Genomic DNA, 17,046 nt, shown 5'->3' with positions numbered 1-17,046 from the left:
ACCGCAAGTATGATGCTGCATTACTCACACTACTATAGGTAGCCAGCTTCTTTCGGTTCTGCATCATCCACCCTTGATATCACCTCCTCCTCACTCTCCCCTATCCATCTACTGGTCTCAGCACACGTCCTCGACGAAACTGAGGCTACCGCCAGACTGTTCTTCACGTTCAACAAAGCGTTGGCTTTCCTCCCTCAACCCATCATGCAGAGAGTCAAGTTACCATGACCATGCCATTCCAGAGTATATATTCAAAAAGCCATTCAGATCCGTCTTCAAATGCTCCATGTTCCAAGATGTTCTATTTCTGTGGTGAGATAGAGGGAGCCTTGTTTGTACGCCTGATCCTGCTCTGCAACAGCCATAGGCCCAAACTTCCTCCTGTCTCCAATCCGCACAGCTAGTAGGTAAAACTCCTAACTAGCAGCTTCTGCATCATCCTTCCCAGGACGGCGACCATGTGCTCGTCCAGGGTGCTCATGAACTTCTTTGATTTTTTGTGAGTGCGGACATGCGTCTTTGGATAATTTTCTCCACCGCCTCCCGCGTGATGGATTTCTTTTTTTTTCACCAGGATGGTTCGCTCTCTGAACGGACGGGTTTGACGAAAGGGTCGTCAAACTCTTGGACTTCTGCCGTCAATCCTGCCAGATTCGTGGTCAGGTCATCTCGAGGCATATCGGTGATATTGCCGCCCGTCTTGTCGTCTTGGAACTATAACTCGCTTGCTTCTGCAGCGTCCCTCACAATCGGCCAGGACGAGTTTCCAGTCCTGATCACCCCATCCAATGCGACTGGTAGTGATGATATTAGATGAAAAGCATCCGGAGGGAAAAGCTGCAACTTTCACTTGGTACCAGCCATTAGCTGCGCTGTCGTCGTCGTTAAGCCAACACCACTGCGCAACAATCCTTAACTGAGGCGGCTTACAGCCAGTTTCGTATGCCCCACCCGAGATAATGCTGGTGTCTCAATGAGAGCAGGCCTCGAAGAGGTTTGACAACCTTGCAGAAGTATTTCAGAGGCCCGACATTCCATCTCGTTCATCAGCATTGCGTTTCTTCGGGAGTACCTCTGGTCCAGTATAATCCATGGACATGGGTGCTGCCCCTTGCCTGCCATTCGTATCTCAGATATAGGATAACGGTCTGCAAAAGGTTCTTGAACCGATGAGCAAGATGGTACGCCACAATATGTGGGTTTCTATTCAGAATCTTCATAGGATTCCGAACCTCAGCCTGATTGCTAGCTGCCACTCTTGATGGAGTGGCATGTGCCTTTGATGGCTCTCTCACTGGACATCGGCAGCAGGGCAGGTCAGAAATGCTTCATGGCACCCCAAAGCGTTGATCATTGCTTCCAGCACACGTCTTTTGCTATTCCAATATGGTTGTGTGTTGCGCAGGCTTCTGGGGTAGCGTAACGCAGAGCTGAGCAGCGCTTGGCCTTCAGGGGCGTCGTTGATAAACCCAGCTCAAATGTCGTCGAGTGAGAGGAGACGTTGAGCGATTTGGCCGATGCCCCTTAAGAAAAAAAATACATATTGCTATGCCGTTTTTGATCCATTTGCCCTTAAATGCAGCGGATGAGAGTCGACTCTGCTTCCTTATAATTCTCCAGCAATTTTTTTCATGTGATTGATCTGGTCAACAACGTCCTGTCGAAACCGAAATCTGGATGCCATGCTGCGATTTCAAACTTCTGCTGTGTCGCCTAAGTAGGCCAGCTTCTGTGCGTGTCTAGGCATATTGCCATCCCAGGTCGGTTACATGAGCCTCCCATGTCGTTGAGCTCTGCTCTGGCGACCTGATGTTTCCATTCAGCCCTATACATGGCGGCGTGAAGCAGAGGAGTTTGACATTCTGGCGGTCGAGAATGTCGTTTCGCAGCTTGACCGGCTGGCCGCGATCGAGACGGATGGTTGTCAACGGTGTCTAGAGAGACCAAGTAAATCTTCTGTAAAGCTCCGGCACAAATCGCTGCATAGTCTTGTTCCTTGGTGAGTGTGCGGTGTCGATTCGGTTGTTGGACTTTCGGCTGATGTACAGAAACAATACACGACGGTTGCTCCATCGGAATTTCGTCACTCGCCTTGTCCGCAAGAAACTGTCACACGACATCTATGCTCCCTAGATTGAGTCATCGCTCGTATGGCGGTACCTGATAAACCCCTATACATGTCGATGACAGCAAAGGCCCTCCCATGTCTGTTTGATGGTTCGTGGAGCGCCGAGTGGTTGATACCAAAGCATCATCCGAGCTCTGACTTGGTCCAGATGATGGGTGAGTGAGTTGACAAGAATGATTGCCGCAAGCCGGATTAGCTCGATCCCTTTCTGTAACTGTTCTTTCCTATCGAGAAGCCCAATGCTGTTGCATCTCCATTTCGTCGAAAGAAGTTGTCAACAAGTGGGCTAGAGCGTACATTCGCCATAGAGCTAGCTAGAGAAAAAAAGAAGGAAAATAAACAAACAAAGGGAATTCGATGATGCGACTTCCTGGTGTTGTGGGCTGTGGCCCTGACTACATGAATTGGTACAATTTTCGACGCACGCATGGTAGCAGTCAGGGTAGTCCTCATGGTTAAGACCGATAAAGGCGAATGCTCCTTTCGCGAGCTTCTTAGAGTGATGCTTGAGGTCCGCCGGGGAGAGGAGAACAGGCGCGTTGTTGCCGATGTAGCCTTTCTGGTATTTCTTGTAGGACTTCTGTGCTTCTTCGGGCTTGTCGGTCGTCCATCCCACCGGCGGGGATACCTGAATGACGGGATTTGGTACGTCTCTCTCGTAGCTGGTCACTTGTAGCAGCAGGTGCAGCAAAAGTCATGTATGAAACGTGCCCCAGGCCAGATTGTAGCGACTTGGGGATTGCTATGATCATCTGGATCTTGTCCCATATCCACCTTCATGTTGCAGGTAGTAACTGCACCACAAGTTAGAAGCAGCAGAAGCTTGAAGGCCGAAGACGGTGGAAATAGGGCTGGAAGTAACACAAGCTCCTGGGTGGTATCTTAAAGCAACCATCCTGTTCGGCGTCCTTGCGGTACCAACTCTCCATGACCACCTCGCGCCCTTGTGTGCCGATGCATCCAGTAGGATGGTTCCGGCCAATGTTCGCTATATTCCAAGGCCGGTCGGTGCATCGTTATCACACATGCCTTGTTGCATGTAGGGGACAGGTTCCACCACATGGCGGCCGTTGGTTGGGTTGACGAATGATTGTCCGAGGTTCTCCTCTCGTTCGTTGAGGTCGTAAAAGACGAGGCTAAATCGCGAAATGCATTGCGCAGACTTCGAGAAACCTCTTCTATATCTTCTCACTCCTCTTCTGCCTCGACCAATATGGAGCGGCAGTCTTTGCACGTCTGACAGAAACTGGAAAGCCGAAGGAAGACAAGCCATTCGAGGTTAGCAGGCCATGTTGCGGTGATTTTGAGTAGGCCAACTCTCCAGACACAACAAACGTTCTTCATCCGTTCTTGAGTTGGTGCCATTGTCCAAACGAAAGATAGCTTCGAAGCTGAACTCGAATAGAACAGATGGTGATTGTCAGGACACATGTGTAACTCGATAAGCCACCCAAGGTAAAGGGAAGAGCGAATCTTCGCCTTCTAGCAAAGCGGCCGTCACCCCGAGCCTTTAGAGACGGCACGATCCGTGAGGAATGTCCAATTGCCGAGAATGCCGAAGACGAGACGGATGTCTGCAGTCCGCATGCGTTCGGACTGAGTTGTCAACTGTGAAGCCGTGAATTGGACCTCCCTTGCGCCAAGTCAGTAACGTGGAAACAAACACAGTCAGCGCTGAAGAGTTTGTGCATAACGTACAATTGGATGTAACCATTTTCTAATAGAGCTCACCAGAGCCCTGAGATTGTCCCATCCAAGAGGTGAAGGAATGCTCTACGTCGCGGCGGCAGTGGCCTTTGGCTGCACCGGCTTTGAGGTCTTCTTGACTGCAGCGCCTGCAACGGCAGAGGTTTTCTTGCGTGGAGGAGGGCGGGTTGCAACGTCGGGCACAGCCGAGATCAGGGTGCCGTCAGGGGTCCGGATGGCCAATGGGCCGCAGACGAGCCCTGCAGACGCACGATGAAGTTGTGGGTATGGGTCAGATATAGTCCACCACTGTTCGTCCTCGGTCGTGTTATGATGCTTCGGGTTGGTGGCCTAAGGGACTGATCTCAGCATCTCCCCTCAATTTGTGATGCGAGCCATCTCTTCCTTCTGTCAGTTTGTTTGCCTTCACCTCCCTGATGCTCTTGGATCATCGTCCAATGCACTGTTCCCGGCCATGAAGCAAGCTCCAGCCCTCCCTAACCCAATTAGCTGCCCGGCAACAGACCAGTAGGTATGTTCAGTCTGGTCATCCAACAACAGTCATGCCAACGCAGCGCTGTCTTTCCCGTTTCCAAGCTCTCTGACATCAGACTTTACACCGTTCCATGGTGACAAATCGACAGCGGTATCATTTCCCCAACTGTATAGTTTCCTCTTTCCAATTCTCCAAGTCGGAGGCTCTGTATATGGGACTTCCAATGAGTCCAAACAATGGCTCTCCTGGTAAACGGCAATTGGGCCACTGCATGCAACTCTGCAAATCCCAAGAGCCCGAGAGTCAGTTTGACACAATTCAATGTCCGTGTGTTGTAAAGTCGTTATATCCAAAGGGTGAGGTCTGGGAGCCTGTGTGTGTTCTCGTGCCCTCGTCCAAATGCTACTTCGCTACAGTAAGTTTCAGCTAGGTTCAGTGAACTCTGCTGACTTATAATCCTTCCGCTGTTCCCTCTGGCGCTTGAGCATCTTCGCTTCTTCGCGCTGAGCCTCAGAGTCCCGAGCCTTGCGAGTAGCCAAGACTGTCTTGCAGGTGACTCAGAAGCGGCATGCCGACCACCGGATCTGGGCCCTGTGTTACTGCTATGGTTCATAGCCGTCCATGTCTTCATGCGCTGGTCAATTGGGATCGAACTCATGGTCGCTGTCCCCCTATTATCTTCTTCGATGAAGTCTCGCATAATCGACGTCTCCATGCTAGGCGCTGAGGAGACTCTTTGCGGGCTGCGGTAGGTATCTCCAACCAAGTCTAGACCAACCGTCAAAGGCGAAAAACGGTTCCTTGTCACCTCTCCTCGCACTCGTCGTCACCTTGATATCCGCTCCTGGATGCCAGTATATAATACAATGTACCCAGCGGTGCCATGACGATAGAGGAACGCCGTGAGCATCATGACCACTCAGCAATCGAGCCGGACATTCCATATCTCCAGGATCATCTCCCTAGGGGAATGATGGCTTTTTGCCCTCTCAGTCTGTCAATAACTGGGATGTGATTCGTTTGTCGAATCCGATACGCTCAGTCAAGGTAGCAAGGAACCCCCAGAGCCGGTCATCTGGGATGACCACAGGTTGACAGAGGTGAAATCGTGTTTTCGTAACCCCCTCTGGCCAAAGTGAGGAAAGTTCCTCTGAGCTTGAGGCCGCGACAAGACGTGAATCATCTTGCCACGACGTCAAAGCTCTATAACGCTATAATAAGACATAGTCGTTACAGCAGCTGTATCAGATCTGCGTCTGAAGCTCGAACTCGTATCCTTGCAAACCCCCTTTTGCAGTTCCAGAAGACTTGCTCCAACCCGCTCCAGCAAATTTTGCGGTGACGGTCGCTACCCGCACAGCCGAAATCATAGCAAAATGGGCCGCCCACGGAATAGCAAGATGGCGTCAGAAACCAGGTCCGCCACAAGTAGGTTGTCAGGTCCCGCCACTTCTCTAGGCTTCTCTAACTGTCCCACCATATGTTGGTCTGAGCCGTTCCATGAGCCAAGGAGCCTCTTCGCCATAGGCGTCAGGAGGAAGAGCGCCATCGGCCTTTGTTTACGCCGCGCCCCTATGCCTTTTAATGGCATATCCCCCTGAACTTCTGTCTCTGCTGCAGGGATTTGCAACGTCCCTGAAGAATGATCTGCTCCCTATACGTCACATGCTTCCGGCCAGTGTGGTTCCCCGAGCAGTGGCCACAGTGGATGATCTCACGGCAGCGATCCCTAGCCTGCCATGGCTGGAGGCAAAGAATTATAAGAGAATCTCCGTCCAGATGTAGTGACGACGCTGTTTTGGTCTCTGAGGAACTGTAGCATGTGCAATAATGGGGAAGCTCGGTCAGGGAACACGATTGTTGACCAACGGCAATGGTGAGGATACGTGCTCGAGCCGCCAACACTGTGATTTCGAGATGCTCAAATTCTCTCCAACTTGAGACCTTGATAAGACGTGAGTCTCTTGACCGCGATTGGCGTCAAAGGGCTCCTCCAGCACCACCAGCGCCGAAATATTTGCTGGTAACCGTCTGTTTCTCCGCAGGTTTGGCCCTCTTCAAGGCCAGAGGCCCTTCACTCGAGTCCAATGGTTCATCACTCGTATCGGGGTCACTCTCGGGTCGTTGTAATAGGAAGAAGTCGTTACAACTCAAATCCCCATCCGGCGATCTGGTTGGAATTGGGTTGGCACTCATGAATAGCCACTGGGACTCATGAATAGCCGCTGCGAGCGACGTCGGCCGGAATGCGTCAGTGAGCGCATCTCGCGAAGATGGGCCCAGAAGTTCGTCGTCCGGTCTTTGACGCTGTGACACTCATCGAAAACGATGAGGGAGGGTACCATTGGCAGTGAAAATTGCAGTTGGAGCTGCGCCTGTCCGACCAGATATGTAGATGGTTGGGGCAGAGTTGTACGGAGGTGCATGAACCAGGCTCGTCTTATAGCTCAAGACGATTGACGATCCAATCAATCTCCCTGTAATAAGAGGCGCTGCGCGTCTCAGTCTTGCTCGCGTATTTGGCAACGTACAAGAGAACGGCCCAGATGCCGGTCGAAGGAGTGATTTCATGGTTGGCAAGCCATGCGAATGATAAACCTGCTCTGATCCTCATCTGTTGGGATCTGTTGAACTCACTCAGCGGCGTTGAGAGAATGTTCGGCATTCGAATGTATGGCTGTGGCTCCTCTAGGTCGGCTTCTGCATTGCAGCGTAAACAGACCACAGGACTTGGTGTTTTCTCTCTAAGCCAGGTACCTCTTAGACCCGTAGATGAAGGCCTTGCAATGTCCCTCAGCGCCACGTCGTGGTCAATAATCCACAGCCTGTGGTTTGAGAACGCGGCGTCCGTAAGGAATTCTGGAAGATAAAGATGTCCCTCATGCAGCTAGTCATCCCAGAGAGATTCCCACCCACCACCAAGCTTAGCTATCCACGCTTTGTTAAAGATAACGGCAAAGTTAAGTTAGGTCTCTGGCATGCTCTTAAACACTTTGCGTAAGGCGTTTAGATCTATAGGCATAAGGTTAATAAGCTTAATTAGCTCTATATCCTTAAATATTCGTATAGTCTATCTTGAAGTTGGGAACTGGGTTAAGGTATACTAGTAAAGGGTGGGCTTACCGCAATCGCTTGAAATTCTAACAGCTTCGTATTGCCAATTCACAGTGTAAGCCGCTCATCTTACTGGCAATTAGGTGGACAGCCAAGTTTGTTAAGTCGGCCAATACCGTCCACAATCCCAGACCAGGGATGTTATCCAACAGCCTGCCCGAGTCTCATGCATCAAGCCAGCCGGTCGATCCTAATCGATCCACCCGGCAGACAAACTCAGAGGCTCGTCGCTGGTATCAGGGCCGTCGAGCTGCGCCCAGGCATTTGCGTTCCTCGACTCTTGATGTTGGTCGTTGGGGTTTGTCGGTTGTAGGTCCCCATGTCCATTCAGCATCTGCATGGCCGATCAATCTGTCTGTCGATAATGTGCTTCATACAATAGCCTGCTGCTGTCTGATAGTAGCTGTGTTGAATTTGAATTCCAAGAACTCGCTGTAGCTGGCTGCAGATGGATATCCACAAATTGTTTGCGAGTCCAGGGAAGCCCGGTTCGGCCTCAGAGCTTCTCGACGATGCAAGGGCCAAGTATTCGAAGGAGTGGCTCCTCGAGATCCTACGCCAGGTTAGTAGCCTTTCCATACAGAATGAGAGGGAAAACCTACTAGAGGCTTGTCAAGCCACCACCGAGGATTGTTTTAGGTCTTTGGTCAAACACCTCATCGTCCTCGACCACCTCTTGGAGATAGTGGGCACAAGGCAAGGCAAACTACTCTGTGAAGTTGCAAGTCGTCTCGCAAGGCGTCGATCTCCTCCATCATCGCAATATCAGCGCGGCGATACTCTTGCGCTAGACGTTCAACAGCTTCATCGCTGATGCCAATGTGAAGTCGGTCCAGTCAAGCCCGATGAACCCTTCATCCTTTCCTTCGCCGCCGTTTGGTTGTTGCCATCTGGAAGATAATGGAGATCGCTTGTGCCCGTCAGGAGGAAGGACTTGACGTCCTTGTGGGCTGTTTCTGTAGGACTATTCGTTCCTTTGCACATGGTTTCGATAATAAGAGTGTGCTGCTTCAAGTTCTCATAGGTTAGTATCACCCACAAGTAGATCAAAGTTCAAAGGCATGAGAATATGCACATACCTCTCAAAAGAACACCTCCCATCCACACCCATAACCTCAACAGCCCCCCTGAAACTCCTCCCAAAACGAAGAAAAGAAAGGAAGAAAAGAAAGACATTGAAAGATTGAAAAAGACCCAATCCCCCGAGCGGAACCAAGGCAGCTTGATATACACCGCCCTATACAAGAACAACACCTTCCAAGAAACAGGGCACTCTACGTCACGAAGGACGAGAGGCCCCCCTCCCTCACCGACGAAATGACTCTGACTTCCCCCTCACCCAGCATCTTCCCGTCTATACGAGATGCATTCAAACAGTTGCATGATGATACCTCATCAATTCGCACGGCAATATACATCAATCTTCACCTTCACCGACTCCTCACCCCTCTCACAAGCTTCTCAAATGTCCTCACCCGCACCGCATCGCGCGTGTTACCCTGAGTCACATACCCAACTCGTCAATCTCACTCAACAAAAGGGGCATCACACGGCACAATGCACAAAGCCGAGACTCAATCATGAAGAGAAGAAGAAAAAGAACGTCAACTGCTACCAGAGCTACTACTTCGTACACATCGCTTCCCACCACCGCCCACTTCATTACACATGCATTGTTACATTCACCTACTAACCCCCCTTTCCCAATCGCTAAGCCCAACGGCCATCGCTTTACAATCCACGCGATAGCAAAAGAGAGACAGAGACAGAGACAGAGATAGAGACAGAGACAGAGACAGAGACAGAGATAGAAAGAGAAGAAGTAAAAAAGATGCCGTAGACTCCAATTTACAAAACCCAAAACTACATCCAGATTTGAGGCATAAGAGGTTTTCCATTCGTTCAATCACTAACGGTTTCGTCCTACCCTTTGTATCCTTCTATCCACACGACACCGCCCACCTTGCCAACCAAAAAGAAGAGAGAAGAAATGACGAGAGGCAAGAAAGGACAAAACAAAAGGACCATGGCGATTATTCAGACACTTGTTTCTTGTCTTTCCGGTTCTTGATGACAAACTCGGACATGATCTGGATATGATCGGCCGGGAAGTGCCAGTTGGGGAAAGCTGGGATTCGTTTCATGTATGTCGGATCGGGAGGGCCCAGCAGCTCGACAACTTCCAGCGTGTTGGCCGAGTACCAGATGTAGTCGATGACGTCTGCGAAGCCAGGCGTGTAGTTGGTAAAGGGCAACTCGTCCGGCGTGTTCTGGATGGGTGCGTATGCGTCTCGTAAGCTGAACGGGTGCTCGATACCGTCGCGGGTGAAGCTTCCATAGTGGAAGTTGTTCAGCTCCGCGTGGTCTGGCGGCACACGGCCAAGGCACATGAGTTCCCACACTGAAGAGTCCTTTGTTGAGTTAAAGTCACCGCAGACCACCAGTGGAATGTCGGTATTGGATCGATACTCTTGGCTCGGGCCTGGCTCGGCTTGCGGCGGCGGCGGAGGCTCGTCAGCATCGTCGGATCGCGGCAGCGTAATCATCTTCTTGTCCTTGACGGCCGGCCACCTTGCGTACTTCTCCGCCAGTTTTGTCACATGCTCCATGAGAATACCCGTTTGGATCAGCTTGACGTCGGCCAGCGCCGAGTCCCATGTCAGATGCACATTGACCAGGATGATGCGAGCGCCGGTCAGTCGAGACTCGAAGAAGCAGATGACGGCAATGTTGTCCTTTGGCATGACTCGGTTGAAGACATCATGCTGATTCTTCATATCGGGGCGGTTGATGGCAATCGAGGCAAACTCAATCAGCTGCTTGTCGAGCAGGATAAACTTGCTCTGCTTGTAGAAGACGGCGCAGCCGTCAACGGTTTGTGCATCCTTTTCGGACATGGTCTTGGCTCGCGACTTGGGCCAGTGTACGCCCTTGTAGTCCATCTGCGCCAGCTCGGGGCTCAGGTCCTCCTTGAAGGCGTCGGTGGAGACTTCCTGCAGAGCCAAAAAGTCTGCGTCTCGTATCCGCAGCTCTTCCAGGATGCAGTTCTTGCGGTATTCCCAACTCAGGGCCCCGGTGGGCGTGTACCCATACGTCTGCGTCGTCGCATACTTGTCGCAGAGAATATTCCAAGAGAAGACCCTGATTCGTTCCAGGTTTTCGGGCACGTCCTCCTGAATGATGATTTCTTTTCGCGGAGTGGGGGGCAGAGGAACTAAAGAAGACCAGTTAGCAATCGACGTAAACGAACCAAAGGATTCGATCATGGGTGAGGACATACTTGGAGCTCCTTCCATCAGCGCATTGATCAGGCTCTTGGTGCCCTTTTCCATGATTTCCTGCTTTATGCTCGGCTCCAAAGGATTGCCCTCTATGCCTAGCATTTCCAGTTGGTGAAGAGAGCCGAGCTCAAAGGGCAGCTCTTGGAGGTTGTTGTTGAAAAGGAGCAGCTGCTTCAGGTAGGTGCACATGCCCAGTTCCGGGGGCAGCTCACTGATCTGGTTGAAAGAAGCATCAAGGTGACGGAGTTGGCGCAGCTCTCCTATAGCGTTGGGAAGGCGAGTGAGCTTGTTGGAGGCGATGTAGAGTTCGTTGAGAAATTGGTACCGGAAGAGCTCCGAGGCAAGATTCCGCAATCCCTGGCCGCTCATGTCCAAGTTGTGCCAGTCCTGGCGAGTCGTCCCCTTCTCTACGTTCAACGGCCTTCTCATATCTGCCGGGTCGTTCTCGCTGTCTGCCTGGGTCTTGCCGTTGGAGGGAGGCGGGCCACCAATGCCCCTGTTCTCTGACGCCTTAAGTCTTGCGTAGTAGTGAGGCTGCTGCTGTTCTGTCATGGCGGAGTGCGCCCTTTCAGCCTCCTTGTGCAGCCGCAACTGTTCTTGCCACATTTCATTTTGCGGAGCCTGCCCGGCCCGGGCATTGGTCGCGTGCCCGTTGGAGAGAGAGGCGGAGTTGAAGCTGGCCGAGGTCGAGAGAAGTCCGGACGCGAAAGACGAGTGATGCCCCAGCCCATTGGCGCCAGGGAGCATATGATCATGTTGCAGGCCTTGATGATGCTGGGGCTGGGAGGGGTGCTGATGTTGCGCATGCTGCTGGAAATTGTACAACATGTTGGGCATCCCCCGCCCTGCCCCATTCAGCCGGGCATTGTGTCCCTGCTGGTGGCTCTGTGAGTACATGCCGCAGAGCTTGTGATTGACGGTTTTAATGATTGTCGGCTTCGGGGCCGCGGCTGTTCAGGACCGCGCCGACGAGCGGTTCCGAGTGTGGCCTAGGCTAGACTTCTGGAAGAGTACGGTGGAGAAGAAAGGGAGATGATGGGTCTGTCGTGGCAAGCCAGTCGAAAGCAGTATGTCATCTGTTGTTTAGTATGCGTTCAAGGAGGATCGGAGCAGAGCCCGGGTCGTAGACAAGTCGGAAGACGGCTCTCCACTAGACGCGGTGTTCGAAACGAGGGACGCTGGACGGATATCGCGTTTGCGCATGGGAACGGCGAGAGAACAGCCGTGACATGTGCAATGTGAGGGCCGGTGCAGTCGAATCGAAGTTGAAGCCGGGATCGACCTCAATTGTCCATGAGGAGGCAGCTGACGCTCCAGAATACGTCTGCCGCTGGCTGGCTGAGGTGAGGAGTAGCAAGCCGCGGGGTTCGGGGGGTTGTGGCGTAAAGCTCTGATCGGTCGAGAAGAGTCGAGAAGCTGGCGAGGCAGGGGGGCCAGAGGCGAGAGAGCGGTGCCAAAAAAAAAAAAAAGAAAAAAAATATACTGAGGGCTGGATATATCGAGTGCAGACGGACTGCTGCGAGCTGGAAGCCGACTGCTCAGGGAGAGTGAGGTCAGCCAATGTCTTTCCAGGTCAGGACACGCGAACGAAAGCGGGAATTGGCAGAGGGTCCCGCTGCAAAATGGAGGGGCCACGTCCGCAGCGGCAGCACGACAACTCACAGATATGAGAAAAAAATAATAAGAACGAGCGAGCGCGGGGCCGAGATGTCGTCTCTAGATATGATGCAACTAATACCTGGTGCGTGAAGAATAGTGGCTGCCGATATCGAGGAGGAAAAATCCGGCCGCTTTGGCGTTGACGATGAGGCGGCTGGCGATGACAAACTGCGTCTGGAAGCTAGAAGGTTGAATCACGTGATGCTGGTGCTCCGCATCGCCGGATCTGCGAGCTGCAAATCACGTGCCTTATCGGTGGCGTTGCTGCGATAAGGACAGCCTCGACAATTGATTGATTTTACGGCTTGAAGCCTTGAACTCATGATCGAAGAGAGAAGAATATCGTTGCGTCTCATTGTACCTACGAGACAAGGTGCGTGATTCACTGAATGATAGAGTCTACCAGGTCTCACGGTGGCCTCGAGGAAATGAGTCCAGCACCCAATCTCGATGTGGTTGCATCGTTACCAAGTATCTACCGGAGGAAGGTAAGGTATCAGCCGCGCATGGGACATGCCTTTGAGCGATAGCCGGCAGCCGCGCCATTTCAGTGGCATCTACGGAGTAAGGCTGAAGGACTCCAGACTTCCATTTTCCGCATGACTTTCGAGCAGTTTGGTTGAGTCAAAGTTGGTTGTTCAAAGAATGGTGGAGGAGCTATGAAAGCCCGAGCACGGGCACCTCCTTTGAGTACTTGTAAGGCAAGTTGCCGTGCAAACAGGATCTTGCGGGCCAACGGACATTGATTCATTGCATGATAAGGTAGCTGCATCCAGCACGACATCTGAGCCCGCAGTTGTTCACTGACATGACCTTGCCCTCAGCACCCACAGTCGTTCTCACATGGTTATTTTGTGTGTCATTTGAAGAAGCACAACGGTGAGGATGCCGCTTACGGGTGTTCTTCCACATTGGGCTCCGGTTCCGAGACTTTTGTCGCAATGCACGCTCTACTTGTATCCTTTGTCCGTTTGCTTCCTTTTCACCTCCCAACCCCTCCATAGAGTGGCCATTGCAACAAGAAACTGTTATGTAAACAACATCAAGGCCGTCACAAGACTCGGCTATCAGATTATCAAGGCCGCCGAGTACATGTTGTTGTGTCAGTAAGCAGATAGCGGTGACGGCTTGGCGGTTGGCTTCCGTCTCGGAGACAGGCCCGTCATGTCTCTTGCCGGCATGCACATGTGATCATCGGCTAGCTATCCGCCTCTACCGTTCGCCTGCCTGTTCCTGGAACATGTCCGAGGGCGATGGAGGGAGCTGATCGGCCAACGGGACATGGGACAGGTCTGCCGTGGTTGGCTGGGCGAGACAAAGGAGGGTCTTATCGGCCACGGTGAGAGATCCCCGGATTGTCACGAGGCTGCGCTCGGTGAGCCGCTGATCCATTGAACCGCAACGGTAGCACCGGTATTGCTGGGTTCATGACATGGTTTGTGGTGGTTTGTGCTCGTAGTAGTAGCGGCCAGCTGTGCGGAATACGCGGCAAGCTGAAGCTGCTGTCCTCATCCATTCGTCTGATGGCCAGTCATGAACATGCTTATTGATTAGACAGATCGGAATCGCCACGTTGATAAGTCGGATAGCCCAGAAACAGACAATTGCTCGCCTACCGTGTAGACCAGATTACTGACAGCATGCTCGTGTGCTTGGGCATCTCCTGGCTAGGCACTCATTGGTCGAATCGAGGCATGGAATCAGCTTGGATGACGGGCGGATCCAGGCGGGAAGAGCCAAGAGCTCTGATGAACTCACTAGAGCTGCAGCCAACCAAAAGAGCGAAGCGACCTGCTGCACGGGCCCCCAATTAGGACGGTTCTGCTAGCCGCGAGAATTGATTTGGCCGAGAGAGACAGACCAGGAGATACACAGGAGACAGAAGGATCAGAGACTCGACAACGCGGGGAAACGCAGGCGGTTTGCTCCACACAATCCTCGGCGGGCTGCTGCGCTTGTGAGAGGGATGGCGAACCATTCATTGGGTGTAGATAGTTGCAGCGAATAGAAGCACCTGGAAGCCATACTCGCTGTCAAAGGAGCTGCCGTGGCAAAATTAGCAGGACAAAGAGACAAAGAAATCAGGAGACGAAGAATTGAAATAAAGGAGAGGGAGAGGCAGAGAAATGAGGTTCAATGCACTTTTGATGAGATGGTGAAATGGTTGCAACCGTTCGTTGCAACACAGGCCAGCTCCAGGACGCTGCATAAACGGTGGCGGTATCCGGACGGGGCTGGTTGATGGATCTGGATGGGCTGAAGAGCATCATGCCGAGATAAGCAGGCCAGCCGCGGCCCCGGACCAGATTGCATTGAATCCAGCGCGGAATCGGGAGGGACCTTTTTGTCGTTGCTCGCATGTCCTTTGATCCGGAGCGAACGAAACGAAAGAACGGTGTGACGTCTGATAGAGACTTGCGATGAGGAGGAAGAAGTGGTCAACTGGAGGCTGGTGTGAGCGGGAGCTGGAGCTCAGTTCGGAGCTTGTTTGGCCGCCTCTTCTTCTTCTTCTTCTCTCTATCTGTCCCCCAAAGCCGAGCTCTTGCCTACTCTTCGTCCTCTCTCTCTTCTCACCAGCAACCCCCCAATTTGCCATCTCCTCCTATCGCTTTTATACGCATGAAGTCGCCTGTCTCCGAATCATCTATCGCGCTGACTCGAGTGCATAACGGCGATTTGTCGATCAGATGCGGCAGGCTCGCTAACGGCTCAGATACGACTCGTCTCCACACAGAGGCCGGTCGGCCAGAGACTGAGCCCAGCCAGGAAATTCCCGCGCAGCCTTCAAGGTTGTAGCAGCAGAGAGAGCATCCAAGACGAAGGATTGTCCCGGACGCTTAAAGCAAACAGCATCCCCAGAGTCGACGGGCCTCGGACAGCAAAGCAAAGCAAAGCAAAGCAAAGCAAAGCTAATCACCGCGACTACGAGGTGACGGGCCGAACAAAGAACGGCGCGGGCACCGTATTTTACGACAAAGAGAGACACCGAGTCCCTCCACCACGGACCTCGCTCCGTCGCGACGTCGCTGGATCGTTGCATCGATCGTTGCATCGTTGTATCGACACGCGCACCACCGTGCACCACTTGGCACCTCGTCTCACCCTCTCTTTGTTCCAGTCTTTCGCCGCTACGCTTCTCACGCGTGTCTGCGCAGCTCGGCCTCCAATCCGACGCACGGCTGGGGGTCCATGCTGGCCGTTGGATCACTGTGATGGAGCGAGTGCTGCAGCGCTGCTCAAGACACACGGTAATCTGACCGGCCGTCCGGCACATGCACCGAGAGATTGGGGTGTGACGCCGACAGCTTGCAGCAGGTTGAAACGCGGAGACGCTCGGTGTACCCTGCGGCAATCTGGTTTGACGAGCATTCTTCGCACTCGGCTGATTCCTGGATACGTCTCGTCGAAGCGTTTACAACGCAGGCCGTGCTGATACTTGCACTGGCTGGAGCGAGGACATTGTAACACTCTACCGTTACATACTGCTGGCACCAGGCCAGGGCACTCAACCAGGGGATCTCCTGAGAGAAGCGAACGACAAGGAACACCGAACCTGAACCCAGACAGCGCGTGGCAATTTCAGAGGCGAAACCAGCAAGCGAACGGCCACGTTTCTCGCCATCGCGCCAGATACCAGGCCGCCAAAAGGAACTTGCACGAAGGTGTCGGTTCTGCTTACAGGCAGCTGCCAAATCCAGGCCCTTTGCGCACATCACTGTCGCCACATCCAGCAACGATCGCGTCTGCACACAGACGATCGAGCGCAGGTCAGGCCGCTTGCGAGCCCGGCACACACAGCAAGAAGGGCATCCATACCGGCCGTTTCAGAACGACAGGCCTAGGGAGGCAATTCGCAGTTCCGACGGGACAGGCTCGAGGGGCAGGAAATAACAGCACCACAGGCACTAACAGACGAGGACAACGAAGGACGAAGGACGAAAATCGGCCCATTTGGTTGACCGGGCGCTTGTCGGCGCAAACAAGAGCAGTTTTCCGCTTGCGCGCCGGAACCGACTGCCCTGGTTTCCGCGGTCTCAGAAACGTTCTAGAAGGCCGGATCAGCGTCCCCTAGAGGCCATCGCCGGCGTTGGTGAGCCTTGCTCGACCAGCAGGCGGCAGTGATTGGCCCGCGCAGCAACCCGGCAAGGCCGTGAGCGGAGTCTGCGTGCATGGGAGAGGCAGTCCGGGCAATCAAAGAGAATTGGCGTTGAGAGATTGAACTTGACACAACGGCTCGAAACGCGGCGAGGAGTCGGGAGGACACGCGCCGAAGAACCCGGACGCTGGCTGTGGTCGCTTGTCAAAGAGGACTTTAACAGCCCCGGCCGGTCATTTTTTTATTTATTTACTGCCAAGAAGCAGGAAGCCTGCATTTGCTGTGCGCCCCTGGACAGGACCGGAGATACTCAAGACAGGACTGGCGCCACGGCGGGCGAAAACCCCTTTGGTCTGCAGCAGCAAGCCCAGGGGTGCAAATTGCGGGCACCTTGGCCGGCATCGACTCGTGACGAGTCGCCTTTTGCGAACCTTGGAAGCGGTTGAGCCCGCGCGCGAGCCACTGACAGGAGCGAGCAGGCGCTTGGCCCCCGAGCACCGTACGAGGGAACCGTACGACGGACTGACATTGATCCTCGTCTGTCGTTTGCCCAGTGCGCCAGGCCTGTGCCGTCCCCCCCCCCCCC

The 17,046-nt window shown here is 53.2% G+C and overlaps 5 protein-coding genes across 5 annotated transcripts; 1 reads left to right on the top strand and 4 right to left on the bottom strand.

Moving 5' to 3' along the window:
• Positions 1-2,320: 2,320 nt before the first annotated feature.
• Positions 2,321-3,493, bottom strand: CCMA1212_008164 (uncharacterized protein; the record flags this gene model as incomplete). Its single annotated transcript, XM_073705310.1, has 4 exons — positions 2,321-2,414; positions 2,554-2,790; positions 3,154-3,264; positions 3,321-3,493. The coding sequence occupies 4 exons, from the start codon at positions 3,491-3,493 to the stop codon at positions 2,321-2,323; spliced, it is 615 nt and encodes a 204-aa protein (XP_073556048.1).
• A 403-nt stretch (positions 3,494-3,896) lies between these two features.
• CCMA1212_008163 (uncharacterized protein) lies at positions 3,897-4,091 on the top strand (the record flags this gene model as incomplete). The annotated part of the gene is made up of 1 exon (XM_073705309.1): positions 3,897-4,091. One exon carries the CDS (start codon positions 3,897-3,899, stop codon positions 4,089-4,091), a length of 195 nt encoding a protein of 64 aa, XP_073556049.1.
• A 2,199-nt stretch (positions 4,092-6,290) lies between these two features.
• On the bottom strand, positions 6,291-7,764 carry CCMA1212_008162 (uncharacterized protein; the record flags this gene model as incomplete). The annotated part of the gene is made up of 3 exons (XM_073705308.1): positions 6,291-6,609; positions 6,842-7,169; positions 7,641-7,764. 3 exons carry the CDS (start codon positions 7,762-7,764, stop codon positions 6,291-6,293), a joined length of 771 nt encoding a protein of 256 aa, XP_073556050.1.
• Positions 7,765-9,457: 1,693 nt separating this feature from the next.
• Positions 9,458-11,655, bottom strand: CCMA1212_008161 (Glucose-repressible alcohol dehydrogenase transcriptional effector; the record flags this gene model as incomplete). Its single annotated transcript, XM_073705307.1, has 2 exons — positions 10,705-11,655; positions 9,458-10,638 (listed from the first exon to the last, which is right to left on the bottom strand). Exons 1-2 carry the CDS (start codon positions 11,600-11,602, stop codon positions 9,458-9,460), a joined length of 2,079 nt encoding a protein of 692 aa, XP_073556051.1. The 5' UTR covers positions 11,603-11,655.
• A 3,410-nt stretch (positions 11,656-15,065) lies between these two features.
• Positions 15,066-16,077, bottom strand: CCMA1212_008160 (uncharacterized protein; the record flags this gene model as incomplete). Its single annotated transcript, XM_073705306.1, has 2 exons — positions 15,066-15,571; positions 15,612-16,077. The coding sequence occupies 2 exons, from the start codon at positions 16,075-16,077 to the stop codon at positions 15,066-15,068; spliced, it is 972 nt and encodes a 323-aa protein (XP_073556052.1).
• Positions 16,078-17,046: the final 969 nt, after the last annotated feature.

This window comes from Trichoderma ghanense (assembly GCF_004382785.1).
Source record: "Trichoderma ghanense strain CCMA-1212 chromosome Unknown scaffold_11, whole genome shotgun sequence".
NCBI lineage: Eukaryota > Fungi > Ascomycota > Sordariomycetes > Hypocreales > Hypocreaceae > Trichoderma > Trichoderma ghanense.
The sequence above is the reverse complement of the archived record's forward strand: the minus strand, read 5'-3'. Positions and strand labels throughout refer to the sequence as shown.